Source organism: Diospyros lotus, chromosome 14 (genome assembly GCF_014633365.1).
Source record: "Diospyros lotus cultivar Yz01 chromosome 14, ASM1463336v1, whole genome shotgun sequence".
In the NCBI taxonomy this organism is placed as follows: domain Eukaryota; kingdom Viridiplantae; phylum Streptophyta; class Magnoliopsida; order Ericales; family Ebenaceae; genus Diospyros; species Diospyros lotus.
The window spans coordinates 31,807,849-31,832,691 of NC_068351.1; the positions used below are offsets into that span (position 1 = coordinate 31,807,849).

General features: G+C 33.0%; 1 protein-coding gene across 6 annotated transcripts in view; it reads right to left on the reverse strand.

Moving 5' to 3' along the window:
• LOC127790044 (protein MICRORCHIDIA 7-like) overlaps positions 1-6,424 on the reverse strand; it is a 64,906-nt gene extending 58,482 nt beyond the window's left edge. For 4 of the 6 annotated variants that reach the window (XM_052319295.1, XM_052319294.1, XM_052319293.1 and 1 more), the window contains exon 1: positions 5,801-6,424. In XM_052319295.1, coding sequence (XP_052175255.1) covers positions 5,801-6,263 — 463 coding nt within the window. In that variant the 5' untranslated portion in view covers positions 6,264-6,424. Of the gene's footprint in view, positions 1-5,335; positions 5,512-5,800 lie in introns of all 6 variants that reach the window. The other 2 variants (XM_052319298.1, XM_052319296.1) reach the window with 2 other exon arrangements.
• Positions 6,425-24,843: the final 18,419 nt, after the last annotated feature.

A 24,843-nucleotide genomic window follows, 5' to 3' on the forward strand; every position in this document is an offset into this window, starting at 1 on the left:
AAGGCGAGGCGAGTGTAGGAGACTTTGCAACAAACGAGCCAGAAGGCGGAATCAGACCCATTGCTTAGCTGTTTAGTTTGTTGGAGAATTGAAAATCGCTAATTGTGCTAAGGTGATTGCTTGTCCTGAGCGACTGTTGTGAAACAGAAGAGCAGGTGGATTGCGGCTATTTCCGAGATTGGGCAGTGTGGGTCAGCAAGCCGAAGCAAAATTGGCGGAATTGGAAGCCAATTCATAAGCTACTACAACCATCAAATTCTCAATTCTGGAGAATTCTGTTAGTTGCAGCACAATCGAGCAAGGGAGGCGAGAAACCTAGACAATTCCAGCAGTGAATTCCAGCGATCTGGGGAATTCCAGCGAGTGGAAGGAATACACTTGACTCCCAGCAATTTCTTAATGGTTGAGCTTGGATTTTGGAAATGCAATTGAGTGGTTGGATAAGGCGAGTCCGACGGCAATTCCAGCAGGTATAGGGAATCATTGCAACATGCGAGTCAAGAGAATTGGTAGGGCTAGGGGACTTTAAAAGGTTGATCAAGTCGCTATAATTGTGCAACTTCTTCCGTTGCAATAGAATAGTGGCTGCAATTTGCCACTTTACAATAGACTTAACCTTGAAGTAGAATAGTGGCTGCAATTTGCCACTTAGTGGATCACATCTAGAGGTGACTGGGTGCGGCAATTACAAAAGGGAAGTGTGGGAATTATGATGGAAAGAGCTGCGGTTTCTTGGCCTATTGCTTTTCCAGCCAGTGAGATTTCAACCAAGAGGAGTAGTGTACACACGAGGACATTAGAGTCTCAGTCGCAACAGAAGGGTGCTGCATTTTCAGGGGAACGACCTGCTCGTGAGGCCATTGGGAGCAGTGCATACATGGAGCAAATGAGCCATCAATTGCAGCAGAAGAATACTTCATTTTCAGCTGAAATGGAGCCTCAATGGCAGTCAAAGAAGGCTGCATTTTCAGTTGGCAGCAATAAGGACAAAGGAACAAGCAATGGGATACATAATACGAGCAAGGAATTTGGCTTTATGATACGTGAGAAGCTATAAGAATTTGCGATGATACTTATTAAGAAGTATCATTACAACTTTCCGATGGAATACTTTGATGATTATCAGGGAAGTTTTGACAAGGAGGAATTCCTTGGAGTGGAGCAGCCGAAGGAGGAGACAAGATTACGAATGATCAATTCACTGCCTACTTTAGACTTTGGGCAAAAAAAGAAGCATTCTGATGGAGGCAACAGTGACCAGAAGGATGGCTGCAATATTGGGAGTAATTTTGGTGGCGAAAAGCATTATCTAAAAGAAAGTTGTAACAATCTGGTGGCTAGGACAGCAGGTATGAAGGAACAATCAGATTCATTGGGAAAAGTAGTTCTCGATGAGGAAAAAGGGGAAGCATTTGATGAAGTGACCGAGGAAGCCAAGGCCAATTCGTTACCTCTATTGACTAGTGCAGAGACTGAAGGATTGGAGGGTGTCCAAGATCAGAATTCTATAAGAAAGGGAATGGGTGGTGGAGTTCCTAATGATAAGGTTCCATTGCCTATGGTTTTGGATAATGCTGAGGATTCCTTAGTTAATGATAAGGCAAAGACAACACTAGCAGGAGGAAGTCTCGTTGATCCTAAATGGTGTCACCATATTGCTGTTGAGAGTTTGGCTAGAAAGAACAAGTCTGATTCCATTATGTTCGTTGTTGCTACAACTGGCCGATTATAATTTTTGTCAACCTTGTTGAAGGGAGGATTGAAGACCAGAATTGATGTTGCAACCCAGCAGGTTGTAAGTGGGGCCATGCAAGGAATTAATGGTACAATGTTTGCTTATGGTGTTACTAGCAGTGGGAAGACTCATAACATGCATGGAGAGCAAAAGTCACCTGAGATCATTCCATTGGCAAAGAAGGATATCTTCAAAATTTCTCCATCTAAGCTGTGGAAGAAAAGGAAAAAGGGAGCATAATGGAAGCTATGAAGGTTTGGCATGTCTTGGGGACAAGACATGTTTCAAGGCGGGGAAATTGTCATGTCCCTAAGAGGATTAGAAGGATAACATTGGATAGGGATATAATAAAGGGGTAATATTGTAATAGGTTTATATTAGTTTGTTAGGAGATATTTAATTGTTTGTTAAGAGCACATGAGTGCTGTTAGAAATTAGTTAAGGAGCTACTTATGCCCATAAAAAGGCCCATTGTAGGAGGAGATGAATAGGCTTGAATTGATTAAATGAAAATCTGATTCTCTCTCTCTACAATTCTCTCAAATCTCCCTCTCATTTCTCTCTAATTTCTTCCACATTCTTCTTCAATTTTTCCTCTCTTCTGCTCTCCCTCAATTCTCTCTAATTTCTTCCACATTCTTCTTCAATTTTTCCTCAATACATTCTGTTCTTGACCTTAATTCAATCGAATCCTTTCGATTGCCAATTTTAGTCGTTATGAACCCTAGGTTCATGACAGGGACTTGGTACCTCTCCCTATGGGTAAGTCTATTATTGGATTTCATTGGGTTTATACTATCAAGGCCAGTCTAGATGGCTAGGTTGATTGGCTCAAAGCCTGCCTTGTTGTTAAACGATACACTAAGATTTTTCTCCTTAATTACGAGGATACTTCCTCTCCTATCCAAGATCTCCTCTAACAGATTGTTCTTCTCTCTAGTTCCTATGTACCACTAGCCTCTCCATCAACCAAATCTCAAGAACTTTCTTCATGGTAACTTACAAGCAAAGGTTCATATGGAACAACCACCCGATTTCATTGCCCAAAGGGAATCTGGTTTGGTTTGTTGCCCTCAAAAATCCCTTTATGACTTTAAACAAACTCCTTGTTTGAAAGATTCAATTAAGTGGTCATGGAGTTTGGGTTAACTCAAAACGAAGTTGATCATTCAATTTTTTTATCGTTTTTAATCCAGTCATCACATTTTTTTGGTGGTCTATGCTGATGTTATTGTTATCATCAGGGATGATGATGTTAACATCAAGAAGTTGAAAATGCATTTCTAACAATAATCTCAAACCAAGGTGACACAATCTCTTAAGAGAAAATATGCATAGAAATGCTTGAAGAAATAGGGATGCTCAAGTGCAAGCTAGAAGATACCCCTATTGATCCAAATATCAAGTTGTTGCCAAGATAAGAGGAGTTTATTTATGCCCTCAAGCACTATCGTTGTCAGTTAGCAAACTTAACTACCTAACAGTCATTTGTCTTGCTATTTCATTTATTATTAGTGTAGTAAGTCAATTTCTGGATTCATCTTTTGACAATCATTGAAACACAGTGATGCGTCCCCTTCACTATATTAAAAGCGCTCCTAGCCCCCCAAGGGCATAGCCTGGTGGTTCTGGCGATCCCGTTTGGAGTCTGCTCCGTCATAGTCAAGAGTGTTGCTCTGGGATCGAAACCAAGGGCCACCAGATTCCCTGATTTAACTCATTCACCGTACTCTAGGGCCAATAGGTGATGGTACTCGTGATGGGGCGTTACCCAAAAAAAAAGTGCTATGGTTTGTTGTATCGGGATCATAGACATGATCAGATCATGGAATATATAGATGTTGATTAAGCAAGTTCTCCTACTATCATATGGTCCACATCTGGATATTGTGTATATATTGGTGGCAACTTAGTCTCTTGGAAAAGTAAGAATCGGAATGTTGTGGCCAGATCTAATGCAGAGGTAGAATATAAGGTTATGGCCCTAACAAAAAAGTATGTTGATATGATTGAAACCATTGGTTGGGGAGTTAAAAGTACTTCAAGTCAAGTCTATGCAATTAATTTGTGATAATTAGGCTACAAAGCATATTGCCTCCAATCCCAAGTTCCATGAGAAAACCAAGCACATTGAGATTGATTGACATTAGAGAAAATTTGCTTTCTAAAAATATTGTTATCCCACTTGTGGGTTCTCATGACCAACTAGTCGATTTGTTCACTAAGTCACTCAGGGTCCTCATGTGAGCTACATATGCACCAAGTTGGGCGTGTTCAACATTTATGCTCCAACTTGTGGGGTAAAGATATTATGATTTATATATATTAGGCAAATGTAAATTAGTACATCTCTATGTTATAGTAACCATATAGCTTATATGATATGTAGAATATATTCTTTCCTTTGTGATAGCATGGATTCGTATATATAAATGGTGTACGTCTTAATCAATATACAACTTTTACATTCTCTAATTTTAAACAAGGTTGAGGCAACACACCCTCCTTGTAATTTAATGCTCAATATATCATCTTAAGGTTGAGGCAAGGAAAATAAGACTCTTCAAAGCTCAATATATCCTTGTAATTTAATTTCACCTTGACCCTCCTTGTTCTTCCTCTTCTCTCCAATGTTGAGTCTCTAGTGAAAGGTAACTAACAACCTCAAAAAGTTCCTACCTCTAAAGGAACAAGGTTAGTCCAGTCACTATTGTTAATTCTAACTATACCTTAGGATTACTAATTGTATAAACAAGATGGGAATTAGTCAACCCTATTTTCATTAAATAGTCAGTGGCAAGCAGTGGATAGGGCATTCATTTAAAACAGCATCAAAGTATCGAATGATTGGTGGGGAGTGTAACAGAGTAAGTTGGGCAACCAGTCTTGCAGCCATTTGTGTTACTTCTTTTGTGCAAGCAAAACCATTTATCTATCGAATCGAAGGTCAAATGACAATGATTAAAAGCAAAAGTTGGATTCTATATACTTTGAATAGCTTGATTTGCGCAATTTTTCCTATCTTCAAATCAATCTCAAATCTACTAAGAAAAAACTATTGGTGAAGGGAAGGCAAGCTTGGCACATATTCCATCTTGCTCTAACCTAACTTGCAATTGCTGAAGCACTCTTTCTTGAAGAATAATCAACACAAGGTATCAATAATGTTTACCTCTAATTATCACTGACTCCTAGCTTCTACTATCTTTTCATTCTTATTCCTGATTTTGCTCATATTCTGTATATCATGTGTTTCCTAATTCATATAAAACTTTAAGATTCCAAAGTGTCACTCTATAACTTCAGTTTGGTGTTACTCTTATCCTTTTTCCTCCAAAAAAAAAACCTATGCGATCTGCAAACAACAAAATAAAGGAATAAAAAAATGAAAAATATAAGGGAAAAAGACCCATACATAACGCCTACAATATTGTATAGTGCACAACATATTTGGCTTTGTGACTCCTTAAATGCGGAGCATTTACTTGCAATAGATATTCTCATTCAGTAAAGATGATATTAAAGATGTGCCATCAACAAAGCTAAAACAAATTGTCGTGGAAAAAATTAGCAGAGTGACAAACAAAATATAATGAAAACCTCCGAATCACCATAGCCAAGAAAAACTTAAAATAGTAATCTGCTCGCAATGGCACTCAGCCCAACGCCACAAGCCATAAACACAAACGCCAAAGCAGAGGTTCATCCAGCAGAAAGAGCTAAATTCTGGTAAGAAATGAAACCGTCCCCCAAAATATAATCCCCTTCTTTATTGCCTACAAATTCGGAAACCCGATCTTTATCATTTCGGAAACTCAGAAAATCAGGCAAAAGAACCTAACCAAGCACATCACTAAAATTAATTACGCGCTAAATTCCCTACAACCGCAGAAAATCTAAATGCTACAAGATAATTGGATATAAAACTCCAAAGGACACCACGTTTACCCTTGTACATTAAAAGAAGCCCTTCCAATAAGGAAACCAAGCACCAAAAATTAATTCTCCAGACAATACCGCTACGATAATCACCAGCAAAAAATTAACCCAAACATGCACAAATACCTGAAGTTATATCCCAATCAGCAACAGTCCCGGCCGCATAGTCACCGGCCTTCCAGAAATGCTTACAGCTCTCGCCTTCCGTCGTCGCAATCCGGCGCCGGTCCGAAGTCGGAACACTCGGACTCGGCGCGGACGCTATTGGCAATGTCAAGGCCAGCGGTCCGGACTTCGGTGGCAGAGGATCCAGGAACCCTACCGGCAAAGCGGCGCTTAAATCCTCCAACTTCTTCTTCCTCTTCTTTTTCGACGAACCTCCCTGGACACCTCCAGGCCTCTTTCCGTTGGTTCCTGGAACAGCACCATCGCCATTATCATCATCACCGGACGATGACGTCAACAAGGAGTCGTCGGAATCGGAGTCGCTGCTGGTGAGATCGATCACGGAGATCGAACTGGGAGGAGGCCCCAGCTGCCTGGTGTTCTCGGCGGCGACCACTTCCTTCTTCACTTGAACTCCGTCCATGGCGTTTAATTACGAGATCGGAGCTGCTTTCGACTTCTGCATGCAAGAGATTTCAGAGAGAACCAAGGAATGCAGAGGCCAATGGCGGTCGAACCGCTTCACATTTGCCGAGTTGGTGCGAAGAAGATTACTGTCACGTGGAGCCGAAACCGAGGCGACTCAGAATGGTCGACACGCATATCTATATAATTAATGCCGTTTCGGCATTCTCGTAAAATTTCTATTATTAGGAGACTTGGGATTTTATATTAACAAATAAATTTAATAAATAATTTTTATAAATTAATATATATTTATAATAATTTTATTTAAAATTATGAGTAAAATTAATAATAAATCTTCTATAAATAATTTTGAGTAAAATTAATAAAACTAATTTTGGGTAAAATTAATAATAAATCTTCTATAAATTATTAATTTTAAATAAAATTATTATAAATTTATATGTGTCACGTCAATTAATAACGATTAAGACAGTGTTTATTAATTAAGATATAAACTGAAAAAAGTAAGATATGAAAAATATTTTAGAGTTTTGTCATTTTTAATGTATTTGTTAAATTTATCGAGTTATTCTTGAAAAAAAAAAGTTATATGACTTTTTATTTTACATTTTCTAGATATCCTTATCTTTTCCCTTCAAGATAAGCATATTTTAAATTTTACATATAAAAAAAATAACGTATATATTTTTCAATACATTTTAAAAAATTTAACAAACAATTTGATAAAAAAAATTTGAATATTTATCAACCTTATCTTGACTGTTTCATATCTTAATCTGAAAAATATTTCAAACATATCTTGAGATTATCGCCTTTGCACGATCTTCAGTCGCTTGTGCTTTCAATTTTATCAAATGAGATAAATCACAGATAAAGGTTTTGTCTCACTACGCAAGACAAGGAATCGAACCTACAATTTATTGATGTGAATCCCAGTTTATCATGACCCAACAACTTGACTTGTGTCCTAGGGGCTTTCAAGTATATTTTGATATAATTTTATTGGCAAACTCAAGGCTAAGTAAATATAATTTTGATGATAACAAAAATATTTTTATGATATAAAAGTATTTTTTTATTCATGCAAAATATAATTTATTTTGAATTAAAAGTGAATACAAAGAGTAAATTTATTTTGAATTAAAAATAGATTGTCTTTAAACATGTTTCCTTATTTTGATCATTTATGTCTTAAAAATTTATATTTAAATTTTCATATTTTGATAATGCATTTCTTACTCATACATAAAGTAAATTTATTTTGAATTAAATGAGAATTGTTTTGAAACATGTTTTCTTTTACTCATACAAAAAGTAAATTTATTTTGAATTAAATGAGAATTACTTTTAGACATGTTTTATTGTTTTAACCATTTATGTCTCAAAAGCTTATATTTGAATTTTTAAATCTTGAATTAAAGAATAATTATTTTTAAACATGTTTTCTTTTACTCATACAAAAAGTAAATTTATTTTGAATTAAAAGAAAATTACTTTTAAACATGTTTTCTTATTTTAATCATTTATGTTTCAAAAGTTTATATTTAAATTTTCAAATCTTGATTTCTCATGCAAAAAGTAAATTTATTTTGAATTAAATGTGAGACATATTTTCTTATTATTTGAGAAAGTCTAAACATTTTTTGAATTTCAAACTTCATATTAACATTTTTTTTAATGGATAGTATGTTTGGAAGATGTATATATATAGAAAAAGTATGGAGGCTCAAAGTGGAGAACAAACTTGATAGAGTATTTAAATAAGAGTGAGAATGTTCGAAGTACTGGTAATGTGCTAGCTAGTGGAATTCTCAACCGTTTGTGACTTATTTGTAATTGTCTCTGATTGTAAATTTGTTATTTTTACTCATTTGTTGTGTGAGGGGATTGTATTTTATAGTAATGTGTTAGTGGTTCTTATTTAGGCAAGGAATTGTATGTTGGTTCTAACTCTAATTAAAAGTTAGGGTTTATTCTTCTTAGTGGAACCTCGAGTTAAGTCTTGAGAAAGAGCATTAGGCTTCTTAGAGCCAAATCTCTATAAAAAAAATTTGTTCTGTATGGTGTGATTTTATTGTTATCAATTCTACTACAATCACCACGTATTAAAATCACAAATTTAAGAATTTTTAAAAGAGCTAAAATTATTAATTTTTGAAAAACTCAATTTACCTATCTTGAGTATTTTTATGTGCAACACTTATCTTACCTATTTTAACAAACAGTAGGTAAATATAATATTTTTTTTTATAAAATTAAGTATCTAGATGAGATGTGCATAGAGATAGTTTTAGCTTTGGTATTATCATGAAATTTTTATTATTGTAAAAATTACTTTTAGGTAAAAAAAAATTACCAACAATCACATCTGTTCGTAATCTAAGCGACTTGATAGAATATAATGTTTAATTAGTATTATTATAAAGTTTTTATTATTGAGAGAATTATTTTTGCGTAAAGCTATCAAGTAACGTGACGTTTGTAAATTGATGAAAGGGATCAATAATATCTATTTATGCTATTGTAACAATGCTTGTTGTGGGTAAGTCAACATATGTAATACACCTTTTTCATTATTATGAAATTTTTATTATTAAGAAAATTACTTCTGCATGAAATAAAAAAAAAATAGTGTGATCAAATTGTTGGTGTTAGTGTCCTAATATTAAATTTAGATGACATCTAATATGAATGTTGAATCTAGTGATATAATCTTAGTTGATATTTAAATGATCATATCTTCATTCATACATCTTCGTTTATATATAAATAAATTTTTAAATTTTTTATAATCTTTATTCTTAAGTTGTTATGAATATGTGACAAATATTTATAATACAAGATTTTTTAAAGATATTGTAACGATCTATTAATGAGTCTAGATTATTTGATCATTATTTGTATATGTATGGTATTTCGATATATATCGATCAATGTGATTAAAATAATATAAATCGAAAAGTCAAATAGTAAATTTATTGTTTGTTGAAGGCGTTATACGTGTGGAATAATCTAAGCTAAGGAGTTGAAAAGTAAGAGCAGGAGAAGAATATGAATTGGGTGTAGAAAAGTCAAAATAGATATGTGGTAGGAATTGGAATTGGACTACAAGCTAGGTGTGGGTATATATGTTTTATATTTTTTTAATAAAAGAAAAAAAAAAGGTTAGTGGGAACAGATAAGCTTGGCATGCAAGTTACTCTCCTTCCCTCTCCACTCTTATTCTTTCTCTTATTATTATTTTTCCAGCCTTCTCTTATTTTCTCTCCTTCTTACTTATTCTTTATTTCTTTCCTCTTACTATTCTTCTTGATTTTGGACCTTCATGAAGGCTAAAGTTGTAGATTGCAGAGGGTTTAGGTTGTGTTATTTTTATTGTTTTCAAGTTATTTTTAATTTTTAATTTTTTAAAATAATAAAAATACGTTCTCTTTACTATTTTTAAAAATATATTTTTGAAAATAAAAAAAAAATTATAAAGAAAACTCAAACAACAAAATGTTGTTTTGAGTATTTTCATCCAAAACAAATCCAAAACTCAAAACATATTTATTTATTTATTTATTTATATTTTATTATTGTAATGAGAAAAAATATTACAAAATTCATTAACTTTAAAAAATATATATATATTTTAATAATATATTAACATTAAATATTTATAATTTACTTAGTAATCAAATTTATTGAATAAAATATCATTAAAAAAATATTTTCAAAAGTTCAAAAAGAACGCGTTTTCTAATTTTCTGTTTTAAAAAATAATTTATCAAAATGATAAAGAGAACGCGTTTTTAATTTTCTAAAAACAGACTACCAAAACAAAAAACTGAAAATGAACTCAAAACTCAAAACTGAAAATTGAAAAGTAAAAAAAACGCAACCTTACTTTTTCTTTTTGGTCCAGCTATTTGAGCTAAAGTAATTTATTTTCGTTTCCCTCTTCTTTCCATATACCAGTCCATTTTCTTCTTCTTTTCATAAGCAAGCCCTATTCTCTTATTCCGTTGAAACTATTGATTCTTCAATTTCCTTGTGGTTTTGGTTCTTGAAAACCCCATTTCTTGATAAATGGGTATTGCATATAGTAAACATGTAAAAGCCACAAAATGGTCTTGTGCACTGGTGTCAGAGATTTACTATTGAATGGAACCATTTGATGTGATATGTGGGGATTGTAATACCCCATATTGCGTAGTGTTAAGTGAGTTCAAGGAACTAAAAATCAGTTTGAGAATTTAGTTAAGTAATTGTCGAATCGATAGAAGGGAGTACTCCGAAACGTAAATATCTAAGGAAAAAAATGTCATTGGCGAGTATCTTGAGACGGGATTTATGACACTTAAAGCAATCGAAAAATAGAGTTTTGGTACAACTAATTTCAGCCTAGAAAATCAAATGATCATAAAAGATGTAATACCCGAGATTTCTAGATTCAGATACTTAAGGAAATAAGACATTTCAAGAGATTGTGGAAGTCTTGAAACAAATGTTCAATTTTTTAGCCAGGGGCAAAATTGTAATTATTGAGATTCGGGTAAAAGTGTAATTTACTAAAATTCTTGGGGTATTAGCGTAATAAATCATTTCTCTATGGACATAAGTGTAATTAAAAAAATAGCCCAGGACAAAGTTGAAAGGGGTCTAAGTGCAATTACCCAAAAAATTTGGATCAATGTGTAATTCTTGAAACCTTTTTCCTATAGGCATTTGGGAGATTCAGGATAAAGCCTCATAATGACTTTAGAGATAAAGATAAAGTCTCATGATGACTTTAAAGATAAAGATAAGATCTCATGATGACTTTAAATATAAGAACAGGTCTCATGATGACTTTAGAGATGAGGATGAAATTTCATGATGACTTTAAAGATGAGGATGAAGCCTAATGATGATTTGGAGATAAGGATAAAGTCTCATGATACTTTAGAGATAAGAATGAAGCCTCATAATGACTTTAAGGATAAGATTTGATAAGATTTAATTGGATAAAATTTGATTTAAGAATAAGATTTAATTGGATTTAATCATGGTATGTGGCATTGGTATGTTTTTGTATTGTTTATGTGGGATGTCAATCTGGGATGTTGCCCCGATAGTGTAGTTGTAATTCCCCAAGGGTAATTACAGAAGCAACGTATAGGGGTATCCTGTGTCGTGTGTGTGTGTTGGGATGACTGCCTAGGGTTTCATCTCGGGATAGGTGGCCAGGAAAGTTATAGTAGGGTGACTGATTATACATGTGTGATAGGATGTCAACTTATGAGATGACACTTGAGTGATAGCACTAGAGAAGCGTGTCAAGGGTTAATGCCCACTTGTGGTGGAGGCTAAGAGTGTACACCACCCTAGTGGGTCCACATGTGGCAGGGTTGTAAGTAGACACCACCCCAGACCGACTTAAGTGGCGGGACTGCAAGTGGACACCACCACAGGTTCCTTTGAGCGGTAGCATTGTTTTAGAGGTGGACGTGGATTTTCAGGTATAGTGTTAATCATCTTGTGGGTAGAGGTTTGTGTTGACATGATCCGATATGCTTTTAAGTGGAAACGTAATCCCCAACATGATTGTAGGGTGATTCCCCGGGTTCCTGAATTGATGATGACCATTCCGTGTCGGAAGTGGTAACGATAGTTTCCGTTGTATCAGGGAGAGACGTTGATGTTGCCCTCTTTAGCTAGGATTGTGTTACACAAATATGTTAATGAGGTCGTGTTGCCTTTAGAGATATTGCATTTTCTCCAGTTATAGTTAAGTGTTGTGTGAGGTTCTCTTGAGTTGGGACATATTGGGGATATGTCAATTTTGTTTTATGATGTTGCATACATTCATGAAATTATTTTGAACTCTCACTTAGATAATTCAACATCTAATTTGGACTATGTCCCTAAAATATTTAAATGTTCCAGGTGAAAACAACAACGCTAAAGGAAAAGAGGTTATCGAGATGTAGCCGCTATTTACATTGGTGATCTTTAACATATATTTTGACTATGTTTGAGGTGTTTAGTTATTGTTGCTTAGAAATGAGTCTCTATATATTTTGTTTTAAAGATGTCATGTCAAACGATGGTACAACTTCTATATTATAAATAAAGAATTTATCGTTTTGTATCATTTGAGGTTTCAATCTTGTTTCTGCATATGTGATGATATTACATGTCTTAGCTTATTAATTATTAAGTTTAATATGCTAAGAAGGTAGAACGAGATTGTTGGGGAATGATTTATATTAAGTGTATGTTGGAAAAATGTATTCCCAAAATTTCGAGTTAACGTCGCGCTTGGCAAAAGTGGGGTGTTATAGGGATGCTCTCTATGTGGTCTCTATATAGTGGTGTATGGAGCCAGATGTTCTATGGCGAGATCTATTGTCCTTCATTAGATGAGAGTGAACATCATATATCATCTCAGTCAGTTGATAATTATAGAAATAATTGGCAAAGGTACATATGATCAAAAATGAGTTTCTGATGACGAAAAAGTTCCAATGTGTCATCTTGATCACCCCAGACTAGATCTTGCATAATTATCGAGTTGTATGAGTTTAGTTAGTCCATGACTTTCACTCGATTGAAATGTTTGTCAGTGGAAGGACTATAATGCATGGTAATCGAGAGCCCAAATCAATTTACAAGAAGTTTTGACTTCATTGTTATTAGGATCATTTTGACTCTTGATTAGAGAATACTCAAGATCTTTCAAGATGGTTTGAGAAGATGGTGAGATCCTCTTAGTGGATCGAAGTATTTGATTAGTGTCAAAGAGTTAACGTATCCTAATTGTTATATGGTTGTGAATTTAGAAGGTCATACCCTAAATAAGTAATGTGTTGAATTAGTGAATCTGACCTAATAAATTAGCTTTCCACTATTAAAAATTAATAAGAATTAAATTACTATTAAGAGTTATTGGTCGATAAAAACATCATTAATAGATAATGAGCTTTTTAGCAGAATATTATTTATGAGAATTATTGTGTAATTAATTCTTATATAATATTTATTTATATAATTATTATACTTATGTTATGAGAATAAATTAATTAAAATAAAAAGAAGAGAATTGAAAAAGGAAGGCACATTGAGAAGATGGTGGCAGAGGCCCCCCCCCCCCCCCCCCCCCTTTTTCAATTATATATAATATATATTATTATATGGTTATTAATAAAAAGGCAAAAGGCAGCAGAAGCCTCCACATCGCTCGTCTCTCATCCTCATCCGGCGCCTTCCGTCTTCTTCTTGCTTGTTCTCGTTCTGTCCGATTAATTCGCCATAAATATATATATATATATATATATTGCAGTAGCAGGCGCAACAGGCATCCCTCTTGTCTCTCGGCACTAATATGTACATATTAATATGGAGGAGGAAGCAGTTCGTGCGTCAGCAGTTTGGAGCGGTTTCCGGTCTTATCCTCTGTTGGTTCATTCTTTTGGTGGTCCGTTATAACTAAAACCGTCAAGTAAAAAAATCATGCTAGATATAAATCATTTTTGTACATCTTGAGTTATATAAAGGGATATTATGATCAAAATATCTCTAATTTTCATACGCCCCACGCGCCTCTATACGCCTCATGAGAGACATTTTTGTCATTAGTACATCTTTGTATAGTTCAAGATATACACAAAAGTATACCAATAACATTATTCTTAGTAAAAGTTTAAAAATTTAAAATAATTTTTTAAATTAAAAAATATAATTTTTTTTCATAATCAAGATAATCTCGCACAAATTAGGTATGTCTGACATTTAAAAATATCTTTAAATATTATAAAAAGTAAACAATTATTCTAATTTTAAAATATTAAGATAAATATCATTCACAAGAATTTTAATTCTAACATATTCAAAAATATAAAAGGCTATTTTTTTTGTATTTTAGTTTTTAGTTCTGAATTTATTTTTACTTTTATATTTTGAATGTCTGTTTTGATATTGCTGATAGATTGGTTAACAAAATCTAATCAAAAAGATCAAAATATCCTTCATCCATTTAGAAAAGAAAAATTTTACTTACAGTTATGTGTTTTAATCTCCATAATCATATTTTATTAAAATTTAATATCACTAAAATAAAATAGAGAAAAAACTTATTTTTGTCTTTCATTTATAGCCATGGATTTATTCTTCTCTATTCATTATTGTTGGTAGCTAAAGTCGTCGGCTTGCTTCCTTAACATCGGCCACAAAGGCTATCAGTCATCAAGGAAGAAGGAGGGGAGGAGATCGACGGCCATAGCGACAACGAACGACATACGACGATGACCCACGACGATAAGTAGAAGACTGAGAGGCGTCAGCCAAAACAGAACACGAACTGTCGACCATGGCAATAGTCGTGACATACATGGAGAAGACGATGACGACAACAACAACCACCATAGTGGCAACAGACAGTAGTTGTGTTGAACGCGTCCCAAAAATAACGCCACTAACGCGTTCGAATCCCAGGGTTCGGACGTGTAATTCCCTAACTTACACACACACACACACACACACACATATATATATATATATGTAAGTTAGGAATTATGCATCTTGAACCTTGGGGTTTGGGGGAACGCGTTCGAACTCCAGGGTTCCTGGTGTTAGGATTGAGATGTGTTCAACGCAACAATCGTTAGCAGTCATTATGGTGGTTGTTGTCATCATTTTTGTCTTCTCCATGTTTATCGTAGCCACTACCATGATCGACGGTTCGTGTTTCGTTTTGGCTAATGCCTCTTAGTCTTTTGCTCGTTGTCTTAAGTCATCGTCGTGCGTCGTTTGTTGTCGTGATGGTCGTTGATCTCTTCCTCTCATTCATCCTTGATGACAGGTAGCCTTTTGTGGCCATTATTAAGGAAACAAGCTGACGACTAGAGTCGTCGATGATGATGAACGGAGAAGAACAAGTCCGTAACTGCAAATGAAGGGCAAAAATGAATTTTTCCTCTACTTTATTTTAGTGATATTAAATTTTAGTAAAATGTGATTGCCAAAAGTAAAACACATGACTGCAAATAGAATTTTCCCCTGCAAAATTGCTTCTCCTTTCCTTCTCATAGTCGTCTTCTCTCTCTCTCTTTTCTATGGTCGCCTCCAGTAACCCTCTTCACCTTGCCACCTCGTCTCGTGTCGATCGTCGCTACATTTTACCTCTCCACAATTAGCACAAGATGAGGTGACAATGAGATAGTGAGGTGAAGGAGGTTGCTGGAAGCTACCATAAGAAGAGGAGAGAGGGGGAAGAGGAGACGCCTTGGGAAGAGAAGGATAAACAATTTTACACATGAATGAGGAGTATTTTTGTCATGTTCATTAGATTTTATCAATTAATCGTTAAGGCTCTAAAAAAAAGTAGCAATTTCCGTTACATATTATACATATACATATAATATATTAAAGCTTCTCGTGCAAGCTTGGTAAAAAAATTTTATTTATATATATATATATACACACATACTAAAACTTCCTGTAGAAGCTGGCGGAGACAGATGTTAAAGCATATGTTATATATATTGTATTATATAAGAAGCATATGGTAGAGAAAGATGTTAAACATGTGTGAATTGCCGTGTATTGTTATTATATATACATATTATTAAAAATGAAAAGAAAAGCATGACAGCTGGAGACAGTGCGTTGGACTCACAGTCCAAATCGGCAGCCCCCTTCATTAAGTGCGTGGGACGCACATGGACAGCTGTTCTTCTCCTTTCCTACTCCCCCTCTCTCTCTCGATTTTTAAGAGGTGTTTTGTGCGCGGGACGCACATGGACAGCTGTTCGTTCTCCATTCCATCTCTCTCTCTCGATTTTTATGAGGTAATTTTTGTTAATTAAAATATAAAATAAAAAATATTAAATACGATAAGTATTTTGAAAATTATTCTTTTCAATGTTTTTATTAGATTTATTTAATTTTTTTTAAAAAAATTATATGAATTCGTATATAACTTTTTATAGATAAATTTATCTTACTGTTTTCAAATAATTTTATTTTATATTTTATTGATACACCTAAATAATTCATATGTCATTTATAGGATAATTAATATCGTTTAATATATTTTTAAATTTTAAATTATTAAATCTTATTTTTACAATAAGATTAATTTTAAAAGAACTTATTTATTTAAATCTTATAATTTATGCTATTTAATACATTTTTAAACTAACATATGTGTTGATAATTTTTAAAATTTAAATGACATTATTTCTTTCACTAATTTTTAAAATTTAAAATTTTCCCTCTATATATATTATTATATAATACAAATTCTTTTGATCAATTTTTTAAATTATTTTATTTAATTTTATATTTTATTATCTATTATGAAAATATGTTTTGATAATTTTTAATTATTTAAGTTCAATTATTGTAATTTTACCAATAATTATTTCTACTTTTTAGTCTTTTTAAAATATATTTTTTAACATAAATTTAGAAAATAAAACACTATTTTTATTTTCATTTTTTGACAATTCACATTAATCATAAAACACTATTTTTATTATAAATTTGTTGTTAATGTGAACATACAGATTTGAATGAATTTGTTAATAGGGATATTTTGATAAAAAAAATTCTTGTTTCGGTATTTATCATATGCATTTAACAAACATATGAAAAAAATACAATTCTCAATGAATTCAAAAAATTTAACAAACAGTTTGATAAAAATATTTGAATGCTTTCCAACCTTATATTGATTATTCCATATTTTGGTCTAAAAAATATTTCAATTTTATTTTGAAATTACCTTATTTTACTCATTTTAATAAATGCTATCCAAAAAAGCACGTTAGGCATGTGTTTTTCTTTTCCTTAGAAAAATAGCCAACACCCACTTCGTCCATCTTCTTTCTTTTTTCTTCTCCTTGGAAACATTCAAATCTTATGTATTTACAGCAGTAGCAGGTGCATCGCTTGTTTTCTCTCTTGATAATAATATATATTGGATATATATATTGGAAGGAGGAAGCAATCTGTCGACTGCAGGGAGCAAATTCGGTCTTCTCTTTTGTTGATTGGATATTCGAGAGTTGAGAGGAAAACTAATTGTAAAGAGTTACAGTCGTCAGATGCTCTAGGGACGAATAGAAACTAATGGCTAGAAGTATTAATAATTGGGAGAATGAACGTCAACGTGCGGATCCGGCGAAGGTGTTCGTCATGGCCGTTACAACAGACTAACGGGGGCAACTGAATACAACATCTCTGGCGTGACAAGATTTACCGACACTTGTGAGTGAATTGTTTCCAGCGGTTCATGGTTGTTGTGGTTCATTCTTCGACAGTCCTGACAGTTGTGATGATAAGAGTTGTTGTTGGTACAATTGTTGGGGTTTTCTGATGGGTTCTCGATAGTTATCTGGCAAGAGTTTCTAGTGGTGGATTTATAGTCGTGGCCCTTTTGTGATATCTTGCTATAGGTCCATTGAATGGACAATCTCTTTTGGAGGAAGAGTCCTAGCTCTTATTTGTCTTAGTTGAGATGGTTCTAGTACGACTCCAACAAAGGATTATTATAAGGTGGCTTACGAGTGGAATGACTTGGTCCCCTACACTTGTGAACCTATTAAAAGTCTAGTAAAAGTTCAAAAATTTAAAATAATTTTTTGAGTTAAAAGATATAAATTTTTTCATAATCAAGATAGTTCGCACAAATTAAATAGTTTTGACATTCAAAAATCTCTAAATATTATAAGAAAAGGACAGATAATTATTTTAATTTTAAAATAATTTTAGAATATTAAGATAAATATCATTTATAAGAATTCTAATCCTAATAGATTCAAAAATATAAGGGGTTGTTCTATTAGTGTTTTAATTTTTATTTTTGAGTTTTGAATTTATTTTCACTTTTGTGTTTTGGGTGTCTGTCTTGATATTGCTGAAAATGTGTTTTTTTTTTTCTGTACCATTTTTCACGTTTTGAAAATTTTAACTATATTTATGATGAAAATAATCAAAATGACTTTTTGTGAAGAGATACATCTCTAATATTGGTTTCAATACAATTATATTATTTTTAGTATTTAAGTTAAGTATTAGAGTGTTTGTGTAGGAAATTTCTCGCACCTTTTAACTTTTCATTTTTCTTTTACAAATTTAAACGACTTGATAATGACGTTTTCAATTAAATAAATTTATTATTATATTTTACAACAACAATCCACATTGTATGAGAAAAGCATCCAAAAAGCCTAAAACACAATCTCAAGCCACAAGAAATCGAATCAAATCAATTGAAAAATATTATATATATATATATATAATAATCTCATTAATATTATACTCTTTTATTTAATATTTCTACCCCCACTTATTCACTTTTCAATCCTTGCTTTATACAAAAAAAAAAAAATGTGAAAAAGAAACCAAGAGGCATATTATATATTAAAGCTTCTCATGAAAGTTTGGTGAAAAATGAATTATATATATATACACTAAAGCTTATGGTGGAAGCTGGTGGAGAAAGAAGATATTGAGCCTATATTATATATATATATATATTATATTATATAAGAAGGAAGCTTATATTGGAAAAAGGCCAACCCAGAAGCCAGAGTTACACACGAGTCGTTCTCCGGGCCTGCGTGGCTAATGGATTGGTTGACAAAATCTCAATGACAAAAATATCTCTTATTTATTTGTAGAAGATAAATTCTATTTACAGTTATGTATTTTACTCCCTATAATTATATTTTATTAAAATTTAATAATATCATTAAAATAAAATAAAGAAAAAACCTATTTTTGCCTTTCATTTAGAGCCATGAATTTGTTCTTCTCCGTTCGTCATCACTGTAGACTTGCTTTCTTAACAACGATCACAAAAATTGTCAGTCATCAAAGAAGAAGGAGGGGAGGAGATTGACGTCCATAGTGATGACAAACGATGACGAGCAGAAGACTAAGAGGTGTCGGCTAAAACGAAACACAAATTGTTGACCATGGCAATGGCCGTGACATACATGGAGAAGACGACAACGACAACAACTACCATAGTGGCCACCGCCGACCTTCGTGTTGAATGCATCCCAATCGTGATGCCATGAACGCGTCCGAATTCCAAGGTTCGGACACGTAATTCCTTTACTTACATGTGTTTATATATATATATTATATTCTATATACATTTGTGCACTTACTAACACATATAACTTACACTAATTTATAACTTACAAATATAACTTATTCTATATACATTTGTGCACTTACTAACACATATAACTCACACTAATTTATAACTTACAAATTTAACTTGGCCCTCATACGGAATATAATATATATATATATATGCAAGTTAAGAATTATGCGTCCCAAACCTTGGGGTTTGGGGATGCTTTCATGGCGTTCAAACCCTAGAGTTCATGGTGTTAGGATTGGGATGCGTTCAGTGCGGTAGGCGTTGGCAGTTGTTATGGTGGTTGTTGTCGTCGTCGTCGTCTTCTCAATGTATATAGCGTCCACTGCCATGGTCGATAGTTCATGTTCTATTTTAGCCGACAACTCTTAGTCTTCTACTTATCGTGCGTCGTCGCAATGGCCGTCGATCTCCTTTCCTCATTCTTCCTTGACAACCGATAGCCTTTGTGGCCGCTATTAAGGAAACAAGCCAACGACTAGAGTCGTCAGCGATGATGAACTAAGAAGAATAGATATGTGGCTGCAAATGAAGGGTAAAAATAAGTTTTTTCTCTATTTTATTTTCGTGATATTAAATTTTAGTAAAATGTGGTTGCGGAGAGCAAAACACATGGTTGCAAATATAATTTTTCCTTGCAAAATTGATTCTCTTTCCCTCCCCATAGTTGCCTTCTCTCTTATCTCTCTCCCTTTTTTATGGTTGTCTCCAACAACCCTCTTCACCTCACCATCTCATCTCGTGTCGATTGCCACTGCATCTTCCCTCTTTATAGTCAGCGCGAGGCGAGATTGTTATGAAACAGTGAAGCGAAAGGGGTTGTTGGAAGCAGCCATGGAAAGGGGAGATAGAAGAGAAAGAAGGCGGCCATGAAAAAGAAGAGGAATCAATTTTGTAAATGGATGAAGAACATTTTTGTCATGTTGGCTAAATTTTATCAATTAATCGGTTAAGCCTCACTATGCAATTTCAGTTACATATTATACATAATATTATATATTAAAGCGTTTTTGCAAGCTTGTAAAAAAAAAGAAAGAATTATTTATATATATATATATATACACATACTAAACTTCCTGTAGAAGCTGGTGGAGAAAGATGTTAAGCATATGTTATATATATTATATTATATAAGAGGCATATGGTAGAGAAAGATGTTAAACATCTGAATTGCCGTGTATTGTTATTATATTATTATATATATAATAAAAGAGATGATATATATTATATTATATACATATTATTAAAAATGAAAAGAAAAGCATGACAGCTGGAGACAGTGCGTTGGACTCACAGTCCAAATCGGCAGCCCCCTTCATTAAGTCCGTGGGACGCACATGGACAGCTGTTCTTCTCGTTTCCTACTCTCTCTCTCTCTCTCGATTTTTAAGAGGTAATTTTTGTTAATTAAAATAAAAAATAAAAAATATTAAATATGACAAATATTTTGAAAGATTACACTTTTTAACGTTTTCATTAAATTTATTTATTTTTTTAAAAAAATTCTTACATGAATTTTTATCTAATTTTTTGCAGATAAATTTATGACTTTTTTCAAATATATTTATTTTATATTTTATTGATAAATCTAAATTACCCATATGTTATTTGTAAGACAATTAATATCATTTAATATATTTTTAAAATTTAAATTATTAAATCTTATTTTTATAATAATAAGATTAGTTTTAAAAGAACTTATTTATTTAAATATTATAATTAATGACCTTCAATACAATTTTAAATTACCATATGTTTTGACAATTTTTAAAATTTAAATGACATTATTTTTTTTATCGATTTTTAAAATATAAATTTCTCTCTATATATGTTATTATCTAATGAAAATTCCTTTTACTGATTTTTTAAATTATTTTATTCAATTTTATATTTTATTATTTATTATAAAAATATATTTTTGCAATTTTTTATTATTTAAGTAGAATTATTGTAATTCTACCAATAATTGTTTCTACTTTTTAGAATATATTTTTGAGCATGGATTTAGAAAATAAAACACTATTTTTATTTTTTGACAATTCACATTAATCATAAAACACTATTTTAATTATAAATTTATTGTTAATGTTAACATACAGTTTTAAATAAATTTGCTAATAGGGATATTTTGGTAAAAAAAACTCTTACCTCGATGATTATCATATGCATTTAACAAACATATAAAAAAAATACAATTCTCAATGAATTCCAAAAATTTAGCAAACAATTTGATAAAAATATTAGAATGCTTCACAACCTTATCTTAATTATTTCATATTTTGGTTTGAAAAGCATTCTAACCTTATTTTGATACTCTATTATCTTACTCATTTTAACAAACGCTACCCAAGAAAGCACGTTGGGCGTGCATTTTTCTTCTTCTTAGGAAAAATAGCCAACGCCATTTTCATATGTCTTCTTCCTTTGTTTTGTCCGTTTATCTACTGATCATATGCGTATATGATATATGTATTTGCAGCAGCAGCAGGTGCACCGCTTGTCTTCTCTCTCGGCAATAATATATATTGGATATATATATTGGAAGGAGGAAGCAACGTGCCGACTACAGGAAACAGATTCGATCTTCTCCTCTGTTGATTGGATCTTCGAGAATTGAGAGGAAAAGTGATTGTAAGGAGTTATAGTCGTCAGATGCTCTAGGGACGAACATAGCTAGTGGCTAGAAATGTTAATAGTTGGGAGAATGGACAACAACTTTCTGATCCAGCGAAGGTGTTCGTTATGGCTGTTGTAGAAGACTAATGCGAGCAACCAAATACAACATCTTCGGCATGACAAAATTTGTCGATAGTTGTGAGTGAATTGTTTCCAGCAACTTGTGGCTGTTGTGGTTTGTTTTCCGGCAGTCCCGATAGTTTTGACCTAGATTGCACGAAAACAAAAATGAGAAACGTTTTCAATACGAAACGAAAAGGCAAAAATGATATTTTTAAAAAAGTCAGGAAATAGAAACACATGTAAACTGTAATTTTAAAAATATAGGGGTGTTTGTGAAATTAATTTATAATGTATATGCTATAAATAGTATTAAGTTGTAGACCTTAGATTAGAATTGCATATCAGGCCTCGTCGAGAGTGACCCACGCCGCCTCTCGACGGAGTGTTCTCTACTCTTGCCGCCGACTTGTCTCGCCGCTTACTACTTGTCGTCGACCTGTCTCACCGCTCGCTGTCAAAGGTAGATCGCCGCTACTTCCTTCGTCTCTACTACCGTCGTCACCTTTTGCTGTCGACACGTCTCTGCCATTGTTGCTCGCCTCTTGCCCTCGTCGCCGACCGCTGTCGCATATTCCATCTCTCACCTCACCGACGACTACCGTCACATGTTCCATCTCTTGCCTCGCCATTGCCTGTTGTTGCCTTACCTCTCGGTGGCCCAAGTTGCAAATCTGGCAACCATTGTCTTCTTTGCTGCAAGTGACCACTGTCTTCCTCGTTGTAGGTGACCGTGGTCGCTGGAAACGCATTTCTAACAGGAAATGCATTTCTCATGATTTTTTGTAAATTGCGAAACTGCTCTGGAATGTTTCACAATTTATAGAGACAACCCAAAAATTGTTTAGGCTTCACCGTTTTCAAAATGGAAAACGATTTGGAAACTCTGAAATAACGCCTTGGAGCTGTTTTCGTGCTTCATAGGTTGTGACGATAAGAGTTGTTATTGGTACAATGGTTGGGGTTTACCGATAGGTTCTCGGCGATTATCCGGCAAGAGTTTCCGATGGTGAATTTATAGCCACGATCCTTTTGTGATATCCCGTTATAGGCTATTGAATGGACAATCTCTTTTGGAGGAATGGTCCTAGCTCTTATTCATCTTTGTTGATATGGTCCTAGCATGACTCCAGCGGAGGGTTTTAGGGTGGCTTACGGGTGGACTGATTTGGTCCCCTACGCTTGTGAGAGTGGCTTGGTTAGCCAAGGACATGTACTAAAGCAGATGAGGAGTTGGTTCAGAAAGCAGGTTAGTGAGTCAGTATGCGATGGGATTGCAGGAGCTCGATTGAGAGATCAAGGAGTACAGGTCAGATGCGTAACGAAAGCAACCGGCATGCTCTTTGATCTTGAGGTATCATTTACCGCTTTATGTAATTCCATTATGTATGGTTTTGTTTTATTATGCATATGGTTGCTATCATTGTGTCATGCAAAAAATGATTCATTTATGCTATTTATTTGTATGTTTTTGAAAAAAATTTAAAAACTAGTTTGTCTTCTTGCATTTGATGTTAAGTGTTCACGCCCTTCTCTTTAGTTGGTAGAATAAACTTTTCACTTCCATACAAGAAACTCAGATAAAAGAGTGGGAAGTAATTGTTGTGTCATAAGCAAAAGCCCATTCAAAGCCCAAAATAATTCTTTGGGCTAAAAGGTGTAAATTTTTTCATAACTAAGGGGGTCTCGCACAAACGCGCAAACTAAATAACTTCGACATTCAAAAATCTCTCCAAATATTCCAATAAAATGACAAACAATCATCTATAAAGAATTATAATTCTAAAATAATATTAAAAGTTTGAGATAAATATCATTTATAAGAACCCTAATTTTATCGGGTTCAAAAGAATAAGAATCCTAATCCTAATGGGTTCCAAAATGTTAATGTAATGACCTAAATTTTTGAAAAAGTAATATAATAACTAATATATGTATTTAAGATGATTCGTGATCTTGAGAAATTAATGAAAAAATATTAAATTTATTATCTTTGTGAATGAGGGGAATAATTGAGAGTTGATGGAATTTATTAGATTTAAATGTAAGTTGAAAAATGAACATTTATTTAATATAAAATTAAATGTGGGGCTAAGCTAGGTGGTTGAGTGTGAAAGTTAAAGGTTGTGGAATTCAAATTCTATTTCAATTTAGTTTAGTTTTGTATTTCAAATCCTATTCTAATTTAGTTTAATTTTGGATTTCAAATCTTATCCCAATTTAGTTTTGGATTTCAAATTCTATTCTTAGTTTTGGATTTCAAATTCTATTTCAATTTAGTTTTGAATTTCAAATCCTATTCTAATTTAGCTTATTTTTAGATTTCAAATCCTAGTCCAATTTAACTTTGAATTTCAAATGGTCCAATTTAACTTATTTTTGGATTTCAAATCTTATTCCAATTTAATTTTGGAATTCAAATCCTATTCCAATTTAGTTTAATTTTGGATTTCAAATCTTATCTCAATTTAGTTTTAGATTTCAAATTCTATTCCAATTTAACTTAATTTTGGATTTTAAATTCTATTCCAATTTAATTTTGGATTTCAAATCCTATTCTAATTTAGCTTATTTTTGGATTTCAAATCCTAGTCCAATATAACTTATCTTTGGATTTCAAATTTTATCCTAATTTAACTTTGAATTTCAAATCCTATTCTAATTTAGTTTAATTTTTTATTTCAAATCTTATCCCAAT